This window comes from Podarcis vaucheri, assembly GCF_965113315.1.
Source record: "Podarcis vaucheri genome assembly, chromosome: 4".
NCBI classification, from domain to species: Eukaryota; Metazoa; Chordata; class Lepidosauria; order Squamata; family Lacertidae; genus Podarcis; species Podarcis vaucheri.
In genome coordinates, this window is record NC_138762.1 from 24,913,533 (window position 1) to 24,936,239 (window position 22,707).

The 22,707-nt window shown below is 42.6% G+C and overlaps 1 protein-coding gene across 9 annotated transcripts in view; it reads left to right on the plus strand.

Moving 5' to 3' along the window:
• ZC3H12C (zinc finger CCCH-type containing 12C) overlaps positions 1-22,592 on the plus strand; it is a 65,707-nt gene extending 43,115 nt beyond the window's left edge. For all 9 annotated transcript variants that reach the window (XM_082220405.1, XM_082220410.1, XM_082220407.1 and 6 more), the window contains 5 exons: positions 2,556-3,319; positions 12,957-13,096; positions 14,241-14,475; positions 16,019-16,125; positions 16,753-22,592. In XM_082220405.1, coding sequence (XP_082076531.1) covers positions 2,628-3,319; positions 12,957-13,096; positions 14,241-14,475; positions 16,019-16,125; positions 16,753-18,149 — 2,571 coding nt within the window. In that variant the 5' untranslated portion in view covers positions 2,556-2,627 and the 3' untranslated portion in view covers positions 18,150-22,592. The remainder of the gene's footprint in view (positions 1-2,555; positions 3,320-12,956; positions 13,097-14,240; positions 14,476-16,018; positions 16,126-16,752) is intronic.
• Positions 22,593-22,707: the final 115 nt, after the last annotated feature.

Here is a 22,707-nt window from a genome sequence, read left to right on the forward strand (position 1 = left end):
GACTCCATCCAGTAGCCAAACTATAGTGGCACCTCCGGATGCTGCACCCCCCTGCAATCCCTACACAGATCTGGCTGGCACAAAGCACAAAACCACAGCTCGCCCCTATACACGAAGCCAAGCCAGAACACAACTAAATGCAGCACAGCCATCTTCTCAGAAAAACTCTTCACAAGCTCAAGAGGTCAAGACACGAAAGCTTTAGCAACTAATCTACACTTAATGACCCACCCAGTGGTATTCAGAATATCACTCATGAAATCACTCAAGATATCCCTCAAGTAATTAAGGAACAAAAGAAGAAAAGGCACACTAATCTAGGAACTTCCTCTCTGCCCAGAACGTTGGAGGCTATACACCACACCCCTCAACAGTATTTATAGGAACTCAAACACCAGATTCTGCTCTGTTCCAGTAACAAGAAGCCGAAAGCACCAGCCTGAAGATGACGAGTGAGACCTCGTCGAAACGTCGCACAGACACCCCGACTCTTACACGGGAAGACACCCGAAGACACCAAAACCTGCATTCCTGTACCCGTGAAAATCTACGAAAGCATATATATATATATATATATATATATATATATATATATATACACACACACACACACACACACACACACACACACACACACACTAATATATATTGCACATATCCAATAGCTCTGGTTACAAGGATTTTCTCCACACAGCACAAAACATGGGACTTCATCTGGAAGAGTATTCACCAATTCCAAACTTCTTTGCACTTATTGCCATTTCTGGATTGAGACAGATGTCTTTAAAGCATTTCTTTTATCTAAATGTTCAGCCACATAAATGGCATTATACGTTTAAACAGGGTCCATTTTAAAGCAATCAGTGTGCATAATAATAAATAATAATAAATTTTTATTTATATCCCGCCCTCCCCAGCCGAAGCCGGGCTCAGGGCGGCTAACAACAATAAAACAGTATAAAAGTATAGCATAAACAACACTCTAAAATCATTCATTATAAAATTAATTCCAGTCAGATTAATGGCAACCATTGGGCCAGAGCTCTGCGAAGATTGCCGAGGGAGGGAGTCAGGCTGTGCCCTGGCCAAAGGCCTGGTGGAACAGCTCTGTCTTGCAGGCCCTGCAGAAAGATGTCAAGTCCCACAGGGCCCTAGTCTTTTGTGACAGAGCGTTCCACCAGATCGGAGCCACAGCCGAAAAAGCCCTGGCTCTAGTTGAGGCTATACCTTAGCCTATAGTTGAGGCTATAGGTGATTGTGTATTCAAACATCCCACCCGTTGTATCAGGTGGGATGGGCACACGGTGTCTTGATGTCTGCAGTCCTGTTCCATCTTGTGTACAGAGTTGAAGCCCTTTGTTGACTACTTGCTAAAATAAATGAAGATTTCACAGCAGCTCTTGGAATTGCAGCCTTCTTAACCACTGGTTTAGCTTTATTCCCAAATATTCCCTGCTTGAAGTGCTGTAGGTTTAGACTTCCTGGTGTGTTTAAATCATCAAATGTTGACTTACTGCGGGAGGCAGTATTTTTCTGACAGTGGTAATTGTCCTGCTTTTGTATTAGAATTCTTACTTAAAAACAAACAAACCAATTTTTTTAAAAAAAAAATACAGGTAAAATGTCTTGTTTCCTTGCTTTGTGGCGTCAGACTTCTGGAATTTTGTGAACACTTGGCATCCTTGATATTCCACCTGTAGTTTTTGCCTGCTCTACTCTTGTGCCTCTTGTTTTCTCCTGCACCATAGTCTAGATCTTGTCAGTTAATATAGCATGAATGCTCGAAATAACTTCAACTCTCCATAAAAACTAAGAGCAGACAATTGATGAACATCCTGGGTTTTGCTCCTAAGAATCTTGGCCGGACACTGGAAATTGGTATAATTCACATCCATATCAGAAGGTTTATAGAAAATGCTAAATAGGAAAAAATGGGTGAGGTAGACTCCCAGCTTATTTATAGATGAGAGTGATATAGTGTGCCAGAGTTCCTAACCTGAATGGTGGTAAACATTGAATGTCACATATTTGCAGTCCTGTAATGGCAGTTAAAACTGTGTGACGGGAATGGATATGACTTGATAATAACTCAGACAAGCACTGAAAATTCATATTTGCCGATAAATATGTATTTGGACATTTATGCTGCACTATAATAATCTAAATGTTTAGTAAATTCTGTCTCACTGGTAATATGTCGTAAGGATTTTGAGTCCTCTTGATTTAAAGTACAGTATGATTGAGCTGTCTCATTGTTGAAACAAAAGAGCTTTATTGACTTGGGGCCTTGACATCTGCTTGAAAACCTTTACAAGGGTCAAAGGCCAGCACTAGTTTGGCCAAACTCATTTTGGAACCTTGACAATTTAATATTTGCCTGTGATACAAGTATGTATTGGACCTTTCACAGAGCTGAGTTCCAAATAGATCTCACCAGGAGGTGATTAAAAGAGAGTGATTTGAATCTCCCTTTAGGAAGGCAAAAATCTAAATCTTAAGACAAGTTCCAAATGGAAAGAAAATCCCTAGTTCTAACGTTATTATTTCTTCTTTAGGAATACAGGATACTTTATATCCCGGAATACAGGAAAACCAACAAAGTGGAGTCAAGTACATGCAGCAGCTTCATGGGCTTGAAGGATCACTTGAGGCATGACCTAGGCCACCTCTATGAGGACAGCACTGAGACTCAAATAAGTGCCATTGCACCTTGGTCAATGGTAGAGAAACCAACCATGGATAAAGTTAACTCTAGGAAGGAGGATACTAACAAGGAGACTTCTGAAGAAACTGGAAGCTCCAGTTGTGATTCTGAGGAGAGCACAAATTCCGATAATGAATTGGAACGACCAGCTATAATTGGACCAGAATCATGCTTCTTACCTAAGACTCACAGACCACTGTGCAGGTCTCCTTGTTTAGAACCGCATATATTAAAGCGCAATGAAATCTTGCAAGACCTTAAGCTGGAGGAAGCTCAGATAGGGTCTAAAGAACTGAAGAAACCTCCTGACGTGGTGAAAGAGTATCAAACCAAACTGGAGTTTGCACTTAAGTTAGGTTATTCTGAGGAACAGGTTCAACTTGTCCTGAATAAGCTTGGTACTGATGCTTTAATCAATGATATATTGGGAGAACTTGTCAAACTTGGAAATAAAACTGAGACAGATCAGAGTGTAAGTAACATTAACGCTAGCATAATGCGAGAAGCATCTTCTGTTGAGTCTCAGAGATCTGACTCCCCGCTTCCGGAAGATGTGCCAGTGGATGGTGATAACCTCAGACCTATAGTTATTGATGGCAGCAATGTGGCAATGAGGTATGTTACAGTGGAATGATAGCCGTTGTCTTTTGGGGTTTGAGTTGTAACAGGTGAGCATATTACTGCCCTTCTGTTACTCGTGACGTTACATGATCAGGGATAATCAATGTGGTGCTTTCCAAATGGTGTTGGATTACAGTTCCCCTCATCCCAGACGATCAGCCATGCTAACCGGGATTGATGGGAGTTGGTGCTCTGACAAACGCGGATCCCTTCTTCCAGCTCTGATTCCAACATCTGCACTGCTTTGGCTACCCCTGCATATAGGTAGACTGCCAGCCTAGCAGTTTGAAAGCACACTAGTGCAAGTAGATAAATAGGTACCACTGTGGTGGGAAGGTAAATGATGTTTCCATGCGCTCTGGCTTCCAGAAGCGGTTGAGTCATGCTCGCCACATGACCCAGAAAGCTGTCTGTGGACAAATACCGGCTCCCTCAGCCTGAAAGCGAGATGAGCACCACACCCCATAGTCGCCTTTGATTGAACTTAACCGTCCAGGGGTCCTTTGCCTTTTTTACTTTTATCTATAGGTAGAGTATAATCTACTCAAAATAGTTCCCCCATCAAGTAAGAAACAAACAGAATAGTAAGCAAACATTTACATTGCTAAATCGCAATATGCACCATTACTTCATGAACTTGAGCTACAACCTGTTAAAAAGAGTTTAAAATTCCAACGATAAAACTTGCTGAAAAATATGAGAGGTTATTGAGTCCTTCATCAACTTCAGTGTCACAATAGCAAACAAAAGCTTGGTGTAAAGCATACTATTAGCAGTGCACAGGAGGCATCCTCATTTAGACCATACACACGTTCTGTAGAAGGGAAAAATAAAAATTTTATTACTGTTATCACACAAGATTAGTCCAAAAACACAAAAGTAGCAATAAAACTCAATCCTATACACATTTAGGGGGGGAACCTACCTCCTAAACTACCAAGGGCTTCTAAAACATTCACGAGACTTAGACTGCAATCCTTTTCTCACTTACCTGGGAGCAGGCCCCATTTAATTCAGTGCAACTTACTTCTGGGTGGACATGTATAGAGTTGCACTGTGAAAAATGCCTGAATGGTTAATGGCTGGAGATATATATCGCTTGAGGAAGCATAAGGAAAGCTATATTTCACTATAGAGAGTAGGCATTCTCTCGGAGATGGTTATTTTGAATCCCCCTTGTGTTGGAAAGCCGTACATGAGAGCTTTCTTTGCCTTTCCATGCAAAAGTGTACTCAGAACTGAGGAAGAGATTCCCTTGGTTTCAACCTTAGAACTCTTGGGCATTCAATGAAGCTGACTGTTGGACAACTTAAGGCAGATAAAATTGAACTTGCTCTCAACTCAAATGCTTTAAAAGAGGAGTAGGCAAATTCAAAGAGGGCAGTGCTACCCGCTATCAACATTTACTAGCCACAATGGCTATGTTCTGCCTCCACCGTCTGAGGCAATATGTCTCTTAATACAAGTTTGGAAATTGCAGTTGGGTGTAGGGCCCTTTCACTCATGTCCAGCTTTGCAGACTTCCCACAGGCAGCTGGTTGGCCCCTCTGAGAACAGGAGGCTGAGCAAAATGGGCCATTTGCTTGATTCAGCAGACTTGTCTCACGTTCCCTGTGGGGTTTTCTGTATTTTAACAGGGAGAGCAGAAATTTAATAGAATGAAAACCGAACTAAGATTCTTTGCATGCACAAGATTATCCAAAGTAAAGGCAGATATTCAGTAGGGACGCGGGTGGCACTGTGGGTTAAACCACAGAGCCTTGGACTTGCCGATCAGAAGGTCGGCGGTTCGAATCCCCACGATGGGGTGAGCTCCTGTTGCTCGGTCCCTGCTCCTGCCAACCTAGCAGTTCGGCAGCACGTCAAAGTGCAAGTAGATAAATAGGTACCACTCCAGTGGGAAGGTAAATGGCGTTTCCGTGCGCTGCTCTGGTTCGCCAGAAGTGGCTTAGTCATGCTGGCCACGTGACCCGGAAGCTGTACGCCGGCTCCCTCGGCCAATAAAGTGAGATGAGCACCACAATCCCCGAGTCGGCCACGACTGGACCTAATGGTCAGGGGTCCGTTTACCTTTTTAACAGTACTGCAAGGGCGAATACAGAAGGGGAAATGTACGTGCGCACGTATAAATATTGAGCTAACCATGTTGGCTTAACAAAGCTCCTTATACCACTATTGGGATGTGCAAAACAGAATGTGAAATGTCAGGAAATACGATGATAGGATGATAGATGAATATAGCAGATCCAATTTATACATCACAAAAGTGTCCCCAGTCTGTTTTTATGACATATAATGTATTCAAAGTATTATATTAGACTGTACTGAACTAATCACTTGTGACTGTTTCCATATTCTTCTTGGATTTTATTTGGCGTTTAAAAGCTCAGCAGAGATGAGTTTGGTGCAGACCTCCTGCAGGAAGAGCATGCTTGACAATCAAATTGAGATTCTGACTTGGTAAAATGGGAAAGCTACATTTATTACTGGCAAATATGTGGTTGATAGGAAACATCCCCAGTTCCTTGTAACTAAGGTGGAGATGGCTTGAGCTATGCTTGCTCTTGCAGCTCAGATGAAGAGAGATTTGAGAGTGTCTTCTGTCTTGAGGGAGGCACGAAGGAAAAGAGGCAGTGAGGTCAGGTCAGCAGCTGCAAGTCTCACACTGAAGGAACATCAAGAGGTTAGGAAAGGAGGACAGCTTAGGAAACTTGGAGATTTATCTCCATCTACCCTTCCCAAGCAGGTATATTGGCCTACAGCTCTTCTCATAGTAATTTTGTCCCATAATACACTGGTAGATATAGACATTATGCAGAAGTGTATTGTGTTTTAGAATCCAAATGTTCAGACACCAACTCCTGGTTTCATATATGTCGTTCCCCCCCCCCCAGCACCTGCGGTGCTTAATTCAGGTTTCTTCACCCTGTAGCATGGCAACCTTGACTATGCACAGTTCCCTAAGGAATTTCCAGGATCTGGTAGATGAAGCAGAATGTTAATTGACACTCTTTCTGAAAAGCTACGTACTATATATAACTAGAAAACTTCACTCCCCACCACCACCACCAAATTGATCTAGCCTGCCTCTTATTTTATTGGAACGACTCAAAGAACCACTAATGAAATATTGGATGGCATCCACTGGTGGATTTGCCCAGATGGAAAGTGCTTTGGCAAGTTGGGGCACCCAGTTTTCACCGCTCTCACCTACCTGCTGTAACTCTCCACTGTGACCCTCCTGCTATGTTCTGGAGTATCCTTTTCCAACTTGGTCCTTTTCAGATGCCTGGATTACAATCTCCCGTATCTGATGATCAGCCATACTGGAGCCAAGACTGATGGAAGCTGTAAGCTAAAACATCTGAGGGCAGCATGTTGGGAAAAGCTGTTTGGCATTCTACCCCCACCCCCGAAACAGCCTTGGGAAGGGGGGCTTAACTAGTTGAGGAGAATTGGCATAAATTGGGTACTCCAACATGCAGAACCACTCCTGAATATAACCCAATATCTTTTATCTGCTAAAAGGACAATTTTATGTGAATTGAATGTAATTATATAGTTGACATTTAGCCGGAATGCTGAAGCTGATACAACCAAATTATTTTTTTAGTAAGCCCTGTAGTAAGGATAAAGAACTGATCTTAAGATCCTAGTGAAGGTAATTGCAGACTCCCCACTGCCTTTAATGGAATCAGGCTTTCGTTGAGCTGACCTTATAGCTGCCTTCGGAGTACTGAACCACGCTAAGCTTGTTTTTAAAAGTACATCCAATTATGTCAAGTGACATGTTCCCATTTCCAAGAAGCTGCTGGTGGCTAAAGTAATCGACTTTTACATCCCCATGACATTTGTTTTCCTAGCTCAGGGTACAAAGAAGGGCCTTTTGTTCCCATTGCTGCCAAAAGAATAGCTCCCCGCCCCCCGCCCAAATAATCGTGACTTTGCCATAACATCTCATAGGTACAAGTCATGGGGGAAACACAGTTATAAAATCAGTGGCAATATATTTCAGAGCTAAGCTGCTCGCCGTTCAGGTATACTTTCTCTTTACAGCTGCAGATGACTGACACTTAATTGCATGAATTCAAAGTAATTGTGCATTTTGCTGGATACAAAGAACGAGGGTGACTCATCACTGATGTGATTTTTGCAAGAGCCTTGACTTTAGTTCCAGCTCTAAGCCAGCAAGGCTTTTCAGCAGTGATTCTCAAACTTCTCCCTCCGAGCCGCGCTTTCAGAATAACAATATGCTCGCCCCACACCAAATTTCTTATTGATAAGAAATACACTGGAAAACAAAAAAGAAACAATTCCTTGCAGTGCTTGATTGGTAAGATAGAACACAACTGCTTTATAATGTGATCTAGAAAGTATAAAACAATGCAGCTACAATATTCATTCCAAAAATAAAATTATAAACAAGCCTCTTGTGTCCCTTAAGTATGCACACAAACTCAAATGAGAGGCGTGAGCTTGCTTTTGCCAGGTAATCTCATTTATATTAGGCCTAATTTGAAACAAACAAATTCACCTCATCAACACAAAGGAGCCTTTCTCTTTTCTGATCTTTCATATTTGTCAAGAGTTGAAAATCCTTGTTCACAACAACATGGCATGGAGAACTGTAGAAGAATAGTCAAGATATTCTCCAGCACTCTGTTGAAAGACTATTCTGGATCACAGCTAGGATTGTCCTCAATATCGCTTGATGCTTTTGCTCTCATTTTGAAAAGTCTGCAAATAATAATAAAAAAAAACATGTTGGTAATACATGGTAATACAGTACTACACTGAAATAGGGACGCGGGTGGCGCTGTGGGTTAAACCACGGAGCCTAGGACTTGCCAATCAGAAGGTCGGTGGTTCGACTCCCCGTGACGGGGTGAGCTCCCATTGCTTGGTCCCTGCTCCTGCCAACCTAGCAGTTCGAAAGCACATCAAAGTGCAAGTAGATAAATAGGTACAGTGGTGCCCCGCAAGACGAATGCCTCGCAAGACGAAAAACTCACTAGACGAAAGGGTTTTGCGGTTTTTGAGCTGCTTTGCAAAACGAATTTCCCTATGGGCTTGCTTCTCAAGATGAAAACGTCTTGTGTTTTTTGCAAGTTTGTTTCCTTTTTCTTAACACCCTTAATACAGTTGCGACTTGACTTCGAGGAGCAACTCATAGAACGCGGTGTGGTAGCCTTTTTGAGGTTTTTGAAGACTTTGGTGATTTTTGAAGCTTTTCCAAAACTTTCCCGACACCGTGCTTAGCAAGACGAAAAATTCGCTAGACGAAAAAACTCGCGGAACGAATTAATTTCGTCTTGCGAGGCACCACTGTACTGCTCTGGCGGGAAGGTAAATGGAGTTTCCGTGCACTGCTCTGGTTTGCCAGAAGCGGCTTAGCCATGCTGGCCACATGACCCGGAAGCTGTACGCCGGCTCCCTCGGCCAATAAAGTGAGATGAGTGCCGCAACCCCAGAGTCGGCCACGACTGGACCTAATGGTCAGGGGTCCCTTTACCTTTACTACACTGAAATGTTCAAACGTTTCTTTGGTTGTCCATGAATCTTCCTGCCACACCGGTGTGGCTCCCCATGTCCTTAGACAACCACTGTTTTACAGTCATAATAATGTATCGATCAGATTAGGTTTTGTACTTTATGAAAGCTAGAACTAAGTAGTGGGTTTTAAAAAGGAAACGTAGGACCAAAACTCACTATGCAGCCTTTACAGGAATAGTGCATTCCTTTCAAAGTATGTGGACTTTGTTTTGGGTTATGCCCTATGTTTTCTGAAGGAATGGTTTTGGTTCCATAGGTGTTACAATGAAGCATTTTTAAGAAGGGTTTAGAATTAATTCAGGTGGTAGTCAACTAAATTTTACTCAAGAGTAAACCCATTGAAATTAATGAACGTAACTAAGTTAGGTCCATTAAATTCAGTGGGTGTACCCTGAGTAAAGTGGAATAACACCCTTTATAATTACCATATAAATCAAATCAGCACCTTTAAACCTGAAGCAACTATAAAACCCAAAAGAAAATGCACAGCAAAGTGAAAATCCAAAAAATAGTGGATCTGAATAAAGTTTTTTTGTAATAAATTACAGTGGTGCCTCGCAAGACGAAATTAATTCATTCCGCAAGTTTTTTCTTCTTGCGAGTTTTTCGTCTTGCGAAGCACGGTTTCCCATAGGAATGCATTGAAAATCAATTAATGCGTTCCTAGGGAAACCGCCTTCAGACCAGGTCCGGGGACAGTCTGTCCCCCGACCTCTTCTGAAGGCTGGGGGGGGGGAACAAGGGCTTTTCTTCCCAATGCCAGCCTTCAGAAGGCTGTTCTGACGGCTGGCGGTGAGAAGAAAAGCCCTTCTTCCCACCTCCCGCCCTGCAAGCTCCGGGGACAGGAGGGCTTTGCTGCCGACCGCCAGCATTTTAAAAGCCCCTGCTGTCCCGGGGCGATTTTAAAATGCTGGCGGGCGGGAGCGAAGCCTCCGCTGTCCCGGGGAGATTTTAAAATGCTGGGGGTCGGCAGCGAACGCTTCGCTCCCGCCCGCCAGCATTTTAAGATCGCCCGGGGCAGCGGAGAAGTCTCCGCTGTCCCGGGAAGTCAGGCGGGGGGGAGCAAAGACTTTTGCCCCCCGCCGGCCTTCAGAAGAGGTCCAGGACCTCTTCTGAAGGCCGGCTGTGGGCGAAAGTCTTTGCTCCCGACCACCAGCAATTTAAAACAGGTCCCCGGAGATTTCCCTATGGCGAAGCAAGCCCATAGGGAAATTCGTCTTGCGAAGCGCCTCCAAAACAGAAAACCCTTTCGCCTTGCGGGTTTTCCGTCTTGCGAGGCATTCATCTTGCGGGGTACCACTGTATTGGTGTTTGCCAATGGGAATGGAGTAATTGGTAGGCTTCTCTGGTGTGCAGATGATATAGTTGCTTCATGTATTCTAGCACAGAACTATCTGATGATTCCTTGAAAATAAAACTTCCCCTTCAAATGATAAAAAAGCAACCTTGGTCCCTTATTCTTTGGCGTTTGCTGAAGTCTTGCATAGTTGATATTGCTTGAACTCCTCCCAAATAAGAACTTTATGGTCAATATAAAGTAGACATATATTAGTACATATTGGGATGATCATAGACTGCATTTCAGAACAGATCTTTTAGGATTTTCAGCTGTACCTTTCTAACTACTTTGGATGGGTGCTTTAAAGTTAGCACATCCCAGCTTTTTTCTGATCCCATAATTTTAATGGGAAGTTTCCTTTTGAAGAGCCAGGGTAGCATGAATAACATTCGAGATATCCTGCTAGCAGTTATTAGCATATTCTGGCTGAATGTTGTCTTAACAAGGAATTCTGTGTATTACATCCTGCTATTTTTTCCAAAACGCCCAAATCCGTAAGAACCGCTGTTTGCAAGGATGCTCCTCACATTCACTTTCCAAGGATAGAAGTGTGCTTCTGGTAAGCATGGCTGTTTCTGAAGAAGTATATGAAATATTGGAGTTGTGAAGTGCACACCTGCTTCAAAGAGGAGCTGTTCTGAGGTATGCGAGTCTTCTCTCAGAAACATGCACAGATAGTATATATTCCATTATTTGCTCTTTGAGCTCTCCAAAGACATATAAGCAACTCTTGAAAATGCCACCTTTACTATTTTTGTGGTAACACAGGGACTATTTCTGCATCTAGCTCAATATTGGCTGGCAATGGTTCTGCAGGATTTCAGACAAGAGACTCTGTTATGTACTGAGTTGAATAGGATCCGAAATGCAGCAGTCTGATTGGTCCTAGAACAATAGGATTCAACTCTCGACTCCAAGTATATTTCAGTCTCCAAGCCCTGTCTGAAGCCACTGGACCTGGGCCTTTCCTCATTCAATGTGTTTTCTGTACCAGTGAGCTGCAGCCCTTTCTCTTAACTGCCTGCTCCTTGACTTCTGGTGCTGAGGGGAAAGCCACACTCTTCCTTGAGGGAGGTGAAGGGTCACGGAAAGACTTGTAAATATTTCGTCCCTGGAAATGAGGAATTATCCTGTTGGGATATGAACTGCCAATGAGCTGGCTCTGGAAAAAAGACCACCAAGATGTTAGTATTCATTTATTTACTATTAATCACATTTCTACCCCATCTTTCCTCCAAGGAGCTCAAGGCGATACACCTTGTTCTCCTCCCTGTTTTTATCCTTGCACCAGCCCTATGAGTTAGGTTAAGCTGAGAGGCAGTGACTGGCCCAAGGTCACTCTGTGAACTTGGTGGCCAAGTGAGGATTCAAACCCTGGTTTGGCAAGTCCTAGTCCAACACTCTAACCACTACACCGCCCTGGCTCTCTTTCGTACTAGCAAGACATTTCCCCCCCCCAAGGGCACAGTATTCTCCCAAGTTTTCAACCGGGCAACCCATAACCCACTTATAAATGGCTCCAATATAGCTGTACCCCAGGTTTTATTAGGACAAACTTGCATAGTCGCTTGGAAGTATCCAAACCAGATTTTAGCCATATTGAAATATGTGATCATAGAGGAATGTCCTGATAAAACTGTTGCAGGGGTTTGCAGCTACACAGCATTTCTGCCCTTTCTGTGAGAGTTGCCACCGACCACGTCACCTTGGTAATTGCAGGTCGTGGCTGCAGTTCACAAAAGCTATGGCTGTACCGTGAGGTAAATGTAACTTTGTGCAACACTTAGATGTCATCTTTTCAGATTTGAATATTGAGGACATAAGATCAAAATAAAATTTATTGGATTCTAATAAATATAGTTTGTTCTGCAAGCATATGCATGTTCCTGACCACCGCCGGACTCCCTGCTTTCTGTTTTAATTCCAAGTTGGTGCAGCTGTGTGTGAGAGGAACTCGCACGTTTGTGGCTTGGTTTGCTCTCTTTCTGAGTTGTTACCAGCTGGTGTGAAATAGGCTTCATGTTTCTGGTTTAACATGAGAGGTAAATGTGTCCCATTTTCAGATATCTGTGGCTAGTCAAGGTGACTTGGGCTCTGCATACGCTGACATTCAGAGCTTTAGTATCTGTTGTGTAAGCAGCATAGTCTTTATTAGATAATTGAGCTGCTTTTGGGGGAGACACATTTTCCAGGTACTTTGAAATGAAAAGGCCAGTTGTTACGGGTTAATATTATTGGCTGTGCAGTATGTACACTGCTTATTGTTTACAAGCCATTCAGCTGTCTTGTACAGGTTCGATACAGCTTGTGGCTGGGTTACTTGAGAGACCCACCTTATCCTTTAAGTATCCAAGAGGTCACTGCTTTTGGCAGGAGAGTCCTCCACAGCATCTTGGAGCAGGAACTGCATTGTGGCTGCCCCTGCTTTCTTCCAACAGATACAAAATGCAGCCACTGTTTATAGTTTCCAGAAGCAACTGGAAACATTTTTGTTTCATCAGGCTTTTCCATCTGGACGTTCTATGTCTTGGCTGATTATTTATACAGTTCTTAAACCTATTTTTAGCTGGTGTTATTGTATGATTGCAAATCCCCTTGGGACTTAAGCAAAAGGCAATTCGTAAATTAATAAAACAAACATAATAATCCAATGTATTTGGTATATTCCATTCATATTCATATGGAAAAAGTGAAGGTTGTAATACAGGAGGACGGTGATTTTGGGGATGTTTATTTCAGCCATGGAAACAAAGAAGTATTCTCTTGTCGGGGGATCAAACTGGCGGTGGACTGGTTTTTGGAAAGAGGCCACAAAGATGTCACGGTGTTTGTGCCAGCATGGAGGAAGGAACAGTCCCGACCGGATGCTCTCATCACAGGTATACTTTGCTCTGCCTTCAACAGCTTGATTTGAAAAGGGTTGCTGGTCAACCAACTTTTACTCAGAGTAGACTATCCATTAATTTCAGTGAGTCTGCTCTGAGTAAAAGTTGAGTGCAACGCTGTGGGACTCCAGAGTGCACAGTATTTTGCATGGAATACACATCAGGCTGGCCTCATACATTTTGCCATAGAGCTGTGAGTTATAATCCAGACACCATATGAAATAATATCACTACCTTGCTTCTGATCCTGCGATTTGCCTCCCCGCTAAAGTACTGCGAGACTAATAAATAAACATGTAAAGTGGCCAATAATTCATTCTCCTTATGGTTGTAACATATTGCTTGTACAGAGAAAAATTCATATGAATGAGTCTGTGCAGGGTTGTAGAGCCTCTCAAAAGCTGCTTGTTAATTATGTAAGGCCCTTGCACTGAAACCGTGTCCAAGTCCTTTTGAACATTTTTCAGAGTTGGGCCATCTTATTTTCAGTTTGCTTCCAAAGTTTTAATGAAAAGCCTTATATTCTAGTCCCAGGATTCTATTCTGTTTCTTGTATTTGAGTTTCATTAAATCATGATTATGAATCATAAATCCTTGGAAAAGGGTATGCACATAATGCCAATAAATTTTAGACTCCTCTCTTTAACACTCAGTATACACAAGGTGAGCAAAGCTTCTTTAGCATGCATTTTTCTGGGAAGATTGTATCATTGGGAGAGGGAAGATCCTGAAATCCTGATTTTGATAAACATTTGGTTTAAAAACATAGCTTGTGCTTAATTATATGTTTTAAAAACATAGCTTGTGCTTAATTATATTTTAAATGGGAAACTTTTTTCTGTTCTTCTGTTAAGTATCTTTGAAATCAAGAACCCCTGTTTAATATGTGTTACTAGAATTAACTTCAGTATTCCTTGCTCCTAAGTGTAAGCATGACTGTAGATCCTGGCAAATGTAATTTATGTTTATATATTTTTAATGTGTTGCTGAATATTAGTCATCTTCTTCCAGCAGACTCAGAAGTGCTTTTGTTAAGTCATTCTTCTCTGAACATCTGCTCTCTTGTAACAGAGCTCAGTTGTAGGCCAAATAAAGCATTGACCTCAGTGCTCTGCTTTCCCCCCTTTACTATAACTAGACCAAGAAATCCTGCGTAAATTAGAGAAAGAGAAAATTTTGGTGTTCACCCCATCCCGCCGTGTTCAGGGGAGAAGGGTGGTGTGCTATGATGACCGGTTCATAGTGAAGTTGGCCTTTGAGTCGGATGGCATAATTGTGTCAAACGATAACTACAGGGATCTTGCAAATGAAAAGCCAGAATGGAAGAAGTTCATTGATGAACGGCTGCTGATGTATTCATTTGTCAATGACAAGTAAGTTGTAGTTTTTTTTATTAAAAAAAATCTTGCTGGAAAATAATTGGCCTCAGGACTTGGAGCATATACTGGATTTTATAGGCATACATGCACACCTGGTAACATTTCTGCACATGCAATAAGCTTAATGGATCTTGTACTTTGGTGGTGGTCAGCTTTTTGCAATAATAAAAATGCAGCCTGCTCTCCTTTCATGCAGAGCATTGATGAGACCCCTGCCCCACTGAAAATTCCTGTAGCTACATATAGAGTTGCAGCTCTAATCTTTCTTCACCTATTCCAAGCCAAATCACTTCTTTACTGTGGTATGAGCAAGTGGTCTTTTGGTACATGAACCAAAGCAGCCCTTTTTCCCCTGGCAAATAGTTGCATTCATGTATTCAACAAGGGACACAGGTGGCACTGTGGGTTCAACCACAGAGCCTAGGACTTGCCAATCAGAAGGTCGGCGATTCGAATCAACACGATGGGGTAAGTTCCCATTGCTCGGTCCCTGCTCCTGCCAACCTAGCAGTTTGAAAGCACGTCAAAGTGCAAGTAGATAAATAGGTACTGCTCCGGTGGGAAGGCAAACAGCGTTTCCGTGCGCTGCTCTGGTTCGCCAGAAGCGGCTTAGTCATGCTGGCCACATGACCCGGAAGCTGTACACCGGCTCCCTTGGCCAGTAAAGCGAGATGAGCGCCGCAACCCCAGAGTCAGCCACGACTGGACCTAATGGTCAGATGTCCCTTTACCCTTTACTTTTATTCAACGATTACCTGCTCAGAACAGACCCGTTGAAATTAATGAACGTAACTACACTAGGTCCATTGATTTCAATGGGTCTACAGTGTAAATGTTAGTTTTATGACTCTATGTTCATGGCTGCTTCTAAAAACAAAGATAGGATCAATGTCTTAGAACACCCTTTGCCAGCCTCGCCCTCCAGACCAAAAAATGTGGACTGCCCCAAGTTAGCAAAGGCTGTCCTGGAAAACAATTTCTCGAACTGATGAGACCTTTTCTCCTTCTGAGGCTTCATGAATGTAGGTTGCTATGACATTCGACTCAAGTACTGCTTCTTCTGTTTTAAAGATTTCTAAATAGTGCTGACTGGTTAGGTTTTTTAAGTAAACTGCTAACCTTGACATTTGGTTTGAAAAGTCTTCTGCGTAGAGATCCACAAGCTGGAGCTGAGTTTAAGGGGGAAATATGTAATGCTATGACGCTAGCAGCTAGAGTAGCCTGGCTTTGTGAATTAATTGAGTGAGGCTAGAGTTTCAGTCTTAAAACATAGTCTTAATCATGTCTACCCAGAAATAAGTCCTATTGAGTTCAGTGTGGCTTACTCCCGGGTAAATTGAGTTAGGATTGCAGCTTTAGTTTACAAGGCTGTTTTGTTTTCCAGAACAATATATGGAATGCATCTGAAATAATCTGGGAATACTTAATATCCTATTTAGAAATAGAAAGTGGTATTCTTTTCAGATGTTAAGACCGAGAATGTGGGTTACTGAATGCCTTGTTCATTTAATTATTAAATATGTATATATCTTGATAGATTTATGCCTCCTGATGACCCCCTTGGCCGCCATGGCCCAAGCCTGGATAATTTTCTGAGGAAGAAACCTATTGTACCAGAACATAAGAAGCAACCATGTCCATATGGTAACTTTTTTCCCCTTACTAAACATTAATTATATTCTAAGAAACAAGGCCCGATTGCTTGTTTGGGTCTGTGTAAAACGTGTCTTTGTAAAACGTTGCTGCAGAATTTTGTTACAACTTCCTTTCAATAATAGGTTCTTGTCCTGTTGGCTTTGCTGAAAGACATTCCCAGAGTTGGAATGCATATTTCTGGAACTGTGGTTCACAAAACCATTGTGATCATGAGCGTATAATATTCCCCAGACCTAAATTTAAATCCCTGCCTGATCAAGACAACATGAGTTCCTCATTTTGAAAATGGGAGAATAATAGTAGCCTGCAATATAGTGGCTACATAGTTAGAAATCAGAATAATAAACCGCAAACAGACTAGCATATGCTTTATGGTGCTGCTGCGAAATTGTGTACATGTGTGTATAAACACACACACACTCTGTGTTCAGCTGGTATTATTGATGACACATCTTATCTAACTGCAGAACGTTTAACTATTCTGAAAGCATCCTTGACCTGTGATTCAGTGTTATTTTCAGTCCCTTCTGTCTTCATGCTGGTGTAGAATCACATTATCTCTTTCTCCCCCCCCCCCCACTCGCTCACTTAAATCTCCAAACGTCAAATTTGCAGGGAAGAAATGCACTTATGGACACAAATGCAAATACTACCACCCGGAAAGAGGAAATCAGCCTCAGAGGTCAGTAGCGGACGAGCTTCGCGCCATGTCCAGGAGCACAGCTGCCAAAGCTGCTAGCGAAGGAGGTCTGGTGAAGAGCAACAGCGTCCCTTGCAGCACTAAGATAGATAGCACTTCGGATCTCAAGCGAGCCACTCCAAAGAGGCAATCGGATCCTAGCATAAGGACTCAGGTCTACCAAGACTTGGAGGAAAAGCTTCCCACCAAAAACAAGTTGGAAACCAGGTCTGTACCTTCCCTAGTTAGTATACCGAACTCTGCTGCTGCAAAACCCCAAAGTCTTGCACCTTTGAGCAACGGCCTTCCCTCCGGAGTTCATTTCTCACCTCAGGATCAAAGAGCGCAGGGGCCGTATCCTCCAGTGTTGATGGCAACCAAAAACCATGGAACGCCAATGCCTTATGAGCAGTATCCCAAATGTGACTCCCCTGTGGACGCCGGCTACTACTCCATGCTGAACGCATACTCCAATCTAAGCATCTCTGGCCCGCGAAGTCCCGAAAGGCGTTTCTCTTTGGACACCGATTACAGGATTAGCTCGGTAGCTTCCGACTGCAGCAGCGAAGGGAGCACCAGCTGCGGCAGTAGTGATTCCTACATGGGCTACAGCGACCGGTCCTACATGAGCTCTCCCGACCCCCAGCTGGAAGAGAACTTGAAGTGCCAGCACATGCACCCCCACGGCCACCTGAGCTCGCAGCCCTTCCTGCAGGGCTACCACGAGACGCTGACCAGGGTGCAGAGCTACAGTCACGAAGAACCAAAGCACCACCACAAATCTCCGCTTCCCTACATGGCGGTCCACCTCCAGCATCCCGCCGTCGGCGCTCGGTCCAGCTGCCCCGGCGATTACCCGGCTCCCCAGAGCTCGCCCCGCTCCAAGGGCAGGCACCTGGGGAGAGCCCTCGTGTCCACCCGAGTAGACAGCATCTCGGACTCGCGTCTGTACGATAATTCCCCGCTGAGGCAACGGAAAACGTACTCCAGCCAAGAGGGACTCGGCAGCTGGGACAGGCAAGGCTACGGGGTTGACGCGTACGGCTACCGCCAAACTTACTCCTTGCCCACCAACCCCAGCCAGCCGTGTTATGAGCAGTTTGCCTTCCAAAGCTTGCCTGAGCAGCAGGATCAGCCTTGGCGGATCCCTTACTGCGGGATCCCCCCGGACCCGCCGCGGTACCAGGACAACCGAGAGAAGGTCTACATCAACCTGTGCAACATTTTCCCTCCCGACCTTGTGAGGATCGTCATGAAGAGGAACCCTCACATGACGGACGCTCAGCAACTCGCTGCCGCCATTTTGGTGGAGAAATCTCAGCTCGGTTATTGAGGACATGAGGAAGATGCATCTTTGCGGTGTCTTAATAGTTCCGTTTCAGCTGTAACGCTGAGGGAGGTTTGCTACAATAGCACGTGTGATCTCCTTCTCAGCAAGGAGGTTATATAGTAATCCATTTATGTGAAATAACTGTGCCATGGAATCTGTATGTGCAACCCCGTGTGTTGGAAAGGACAGGTTTTAATTTAAATTCTCACTTGGATTTTATTTTTTATTTTTGAAGAATATTTCATGACTGGATAAGAATCCTTCCAGTTTAATATATTATTATATCTGTGGTCTCTTAATAGGTTTCTTTGGTGCATCGGGGGGTTTTATATGCAGCACTTTTTATAACGTCGTTACGTGTTTATTAAATTAATGGGTGTTTTTGTCCTTCAGAGTGCAAAAAAAGTTTTCTTAAAAAAAAAAAGCTGCAGAAAACTAAAGAGGATTTTATGCACCCAGCAAATGGTTTTTTCCCCAAGCTAAGCTTATTATGAACTTTTTAAAAATTGCAATTAAGTTATTTTATTGTGTGATCTTTTTGCTATAATCATTTTATTTATAGAAAACAAAGGTCTTTTACAGCACTGACTATTTTTTTAAACAATGTTTTGAGTTACCAGTTTTAATGTTGAAAAGGGTAACAGTGTATTATTATTAGTACTTTATAGTATGGCACTTTTTTGTTGGTTTTTGGTTTTAAGTGACATTATTTGTTTATCACTGTTAATTTTTGGTGCACGCAAAAGCAATCACTGATGGAGAAATCTGCCATGATTAATTTATTATGTAGAAGGCAAAAGCCTTAGATGCAGATTTTGAAGATGTTGCGCTCATCCAACTCACACTGTCTAGAATTAGCCTACCAATATATCAGTTTAGGCAACTTATCCACACTTTCATGAGTCAGAAACTGAGATTTGTTTTTGTCGTGTCTCTTGCTCTTCTGATTAATGCGCAGGTATACTGGACAAAATGTGTTGGTTTTTTTCATACCTGTTTTTAAATGAAACTAATTGTTCTCAATGCAAATTTTTTTGTATATAAGATACTGTGTATTTTTCATGCTATTTATCAAGGCTGGCCTGAGAAGGTTTTATGTTGTGTTGACGATATGCAACATTTTTTTTATAAACTGCACTATAGTATAATATAGCATTGTAACTGAGAACAGTCCATCCTTTTTGTAAAATACTGTAGATGTTCTCAAAGTTAGTTTGTCTGGCCTGCTGTATTGTGCAGGCATGGCTCTTTCTGCAAATAACATAGATTTAGAAGCAGACAGAACCGTCTCTTCTAGTATTAGTAAGGGAGATTTCTGGTTTTTAAGTCGTGGGTTCTGCTAGCTCTTCTAAAATGTAATCTTGCATAGATAGAATAGTACTAGATCTTGCAGGCAGTAACTTATACATAGTGAGCGTAATCTTACACACTAGGATTCCCTGCAGAGTGACCTAATGTGATGTTTCCCTACTTTAGCCTTCAGCAACCTGGCCCCTTCCAGATGTTTTGTACTTCCAGCCCCAGCCAGCACGTCCAAAACATCTGCAAGGCACCATCTTTGCAAAGGCTGCTCTAGTTTATCATCTTATTGCTGATAAACCAGGCGCACAGCTGCAACTTGAAGACCCTGTAGAACCAGAAAGTTACCTTTTACTGTTGATACAAATTGTATCTTTAACTATGATAATTATTTTGATTTATAGATCTAACTTTAAAAAAAAAGGAAAAGGAAAAACCACGCACAAATGTGTAAAGATAATTTTAGACTTTGGGCAACATTTTATTCCTTATTTAAATGAGAGGGGGAAAAACCCCTGTAGATTTCAAATCCTAAACAGTCATATAGGCAATTAGTTGGGTTCTTATTGTAAACAATATTCTCTCTTCCCCACCCACCTATTTAAATATACCTCTTCTTCTTCTTCTTCTTCGTCTTCTTCTTCTTCTTCTTCTTCTTCTTCTTCTTCTTCTTCTTCGTCTTCTTCTTCTTCTTCGTCTTCTTCTCCTCCTCCTCCTCCTCTTAAACCACATTGAATGAGATCATATATAAAAAAATAATGATAAAATGCTGCCTGAAAAGAATATCCAAGCACCTTTTGAATAGGAAAACATTTTTCACTACTCGTGCAACACCGTGTGTTGCGAGAAGTAGGATTTTGGTATACAGTAAATGCTCCTGCAAAGCATTGTGCTTATAGATGTATCCAATAATCTGAACCATGTTCAGCTACTTTAATTCAGGAACTGTTCTTCTACACAGCTTTCACTGTTGACTAGTGAGACAGGATCTCAGTTCTGTCAATTCAGCTGCCCTCCTCTGGGTACTGTCTTAACACTCCCTCCGTCTCCCCTTGGGGAGAACTTCTTGCCCTGTCTGTTTTCTTTCACTGTTTCTTGTCTATACGGAATGTGTTTTAAATGGAGAGGGTTGTACGCTGCATACTTCTTCCTGCGTAAGCCCTCCATTAAACGAATGTGGTTTGCATCAAAGCAGGTCTCGTTCATCGCGGTGGGCTTCCGGTGGACAGTTTCCACATGCAATTTGTGTGTTGTTTATAGCTTATACTGTAACCTTGAACTTGTATTGACTTTCTATATTCCTTCTGAAGTATCGGTGGCTTCCTGACCCAGTGTCTGCAGAATGCAGAACTCCTGTCTTCTGGAATGGCACCATTTCGTATTTATTGTTGGCCGGCTTACCGTATTTTACATGTTTATGTCTGACTGCGGCGTGGAGCCTGATCCTGCACTGTATACTACAATGTGAAGTGAGCGTCCTCCGTGAATGTGTGGTGCAGCTTGTGACTTTTGCTGGGCTGAAGATCCCAGAACTCCTGGAAGCTCTGTTTCAGCATCTTCCTTCAGTGTTGATATCTGGTCTTTTGTTATTGTGGCCTTCCTTGGGCTCCATTAAAAGCTGATGTAAAAAACAAAAACGCACTGTTTTCTGCTGCAAGAACTTTGCATGTGTGCTTTTTTACCTTACAAGGAGCTCCCAGGCTTTGAAGGACTCAAAGCTCCTGTCCTCCGTATGTCCTTTCCCTGAAAGCAAATAGTTGGCCAGGTATATCCACAGCTGTGCCATCTCTGAAGCGGATACTTAACTTGTCTCCATCGATTTGACTATGACCGGTAGCAAGCCTTTCTGGATTCAGAAACTGCTTATCTGCTTCTCCAGGGAGCAGCATGTTGTTTTGCACACACCAAAAGAACTGGAGTCATTGGGCAGCTCTTACATGCAGGCAGCAGCACGGCTGCTTCGCATTTTAACCACGTTGCTTTATGCACACCACCTCCTGTGAACCTTGGCTCTTCTAAGTTGCTCTCTTTCTCCTTTGACGTTCCAAAACTCGGGACCCGCAGCCACCCTCCCCCTCCTGGGATGGCTTTCTGTAGAATATATATGGTAATAGTTTGCAGCAACTGTAGGACAACATGGAAAAGGGAAATGCTAGGAAGATGTCAGGTCTGTTTTATGCCGATTTATTGATGTAACTTTTGGGTTGGATCCAAATTTGCACACCAAGTGTAAGTGAAAAAGCATGTCTACTCGTATATGGGGGAAGGGACAACACTGGCAGAGGCATTTTGCTCTTTGGGGAAGGCGTCTTCAGGGGATGGTGATGGAACTGGAAAGCAAGCAGAGCACCCATGTGCAGAGGGTGTTATAACTGTGAAGTTAAAATATGTGATATATGATCTTAGGAGGTCAAATACCTGCTTTGTTTTAATTTATTGCAACATACAGACATTGGTTCGCTCAGTCCAACTTTGAAATTTGAGCTGAGTTTTATGCCATTGTTATCATCACTATTGTTTGGAAGTACTTAACAGAAGGGATGGAAAATTTACCTGGAAACATTTCAGGGTTTTGGATTTATGGGCAAAATCATATGTGTGCATGAATGCAATTATACAGTGTACTTATATCATGCTCAACCACATAGAAACCCCTTTTAGATCTACCTATGATGGCAAGGTTAAACTCCTTGCCATTTTGTGCATGCATCTCATTAACATGTTTGGAACGTCTGGCTATTTTATTTTATTTTTACCTTCTAATATGACTCCAAAGTTACGAGAGTTTAACTCCTTTTGGTTTTGCGTGTGCGTGTTTAGCAAATTCTGACACTATGAATAGGTCCATGGGCTTCATTTCTGAAAGTGGAGCTCTTCGTTTTCCAGTCCTGCTGTCTTCTCCCAATCTAAAAGACAGTAGTTTTTCTTTTCTTTTCAGAAGAAATGAGAATATACACTATGTGAATTTTCAAAATAAGGGGGTTTGTGGTATCTTTGGAGACTGTGGCAATTTCTGCAGCATCCATGATTACACCTTCTGGTGGGTTAGCAAGTTTAAATCCTTCCCAAGTCTCTTCTGAGAGACAACACAAAGGTTGTATGTGTTATATTGCATTTTAAGTGTAAATTAAAATGGAACGTGATTAAGGACTCATTCCTTGTGTGCCTTTATTCTGCCTTTTATTTAAATTCCCCCCTTCCTACCATTTCTTTCACCTCCTGCTGTTTCTCTGTCTTTATGGCTTTTGCTGTTTTTATTACT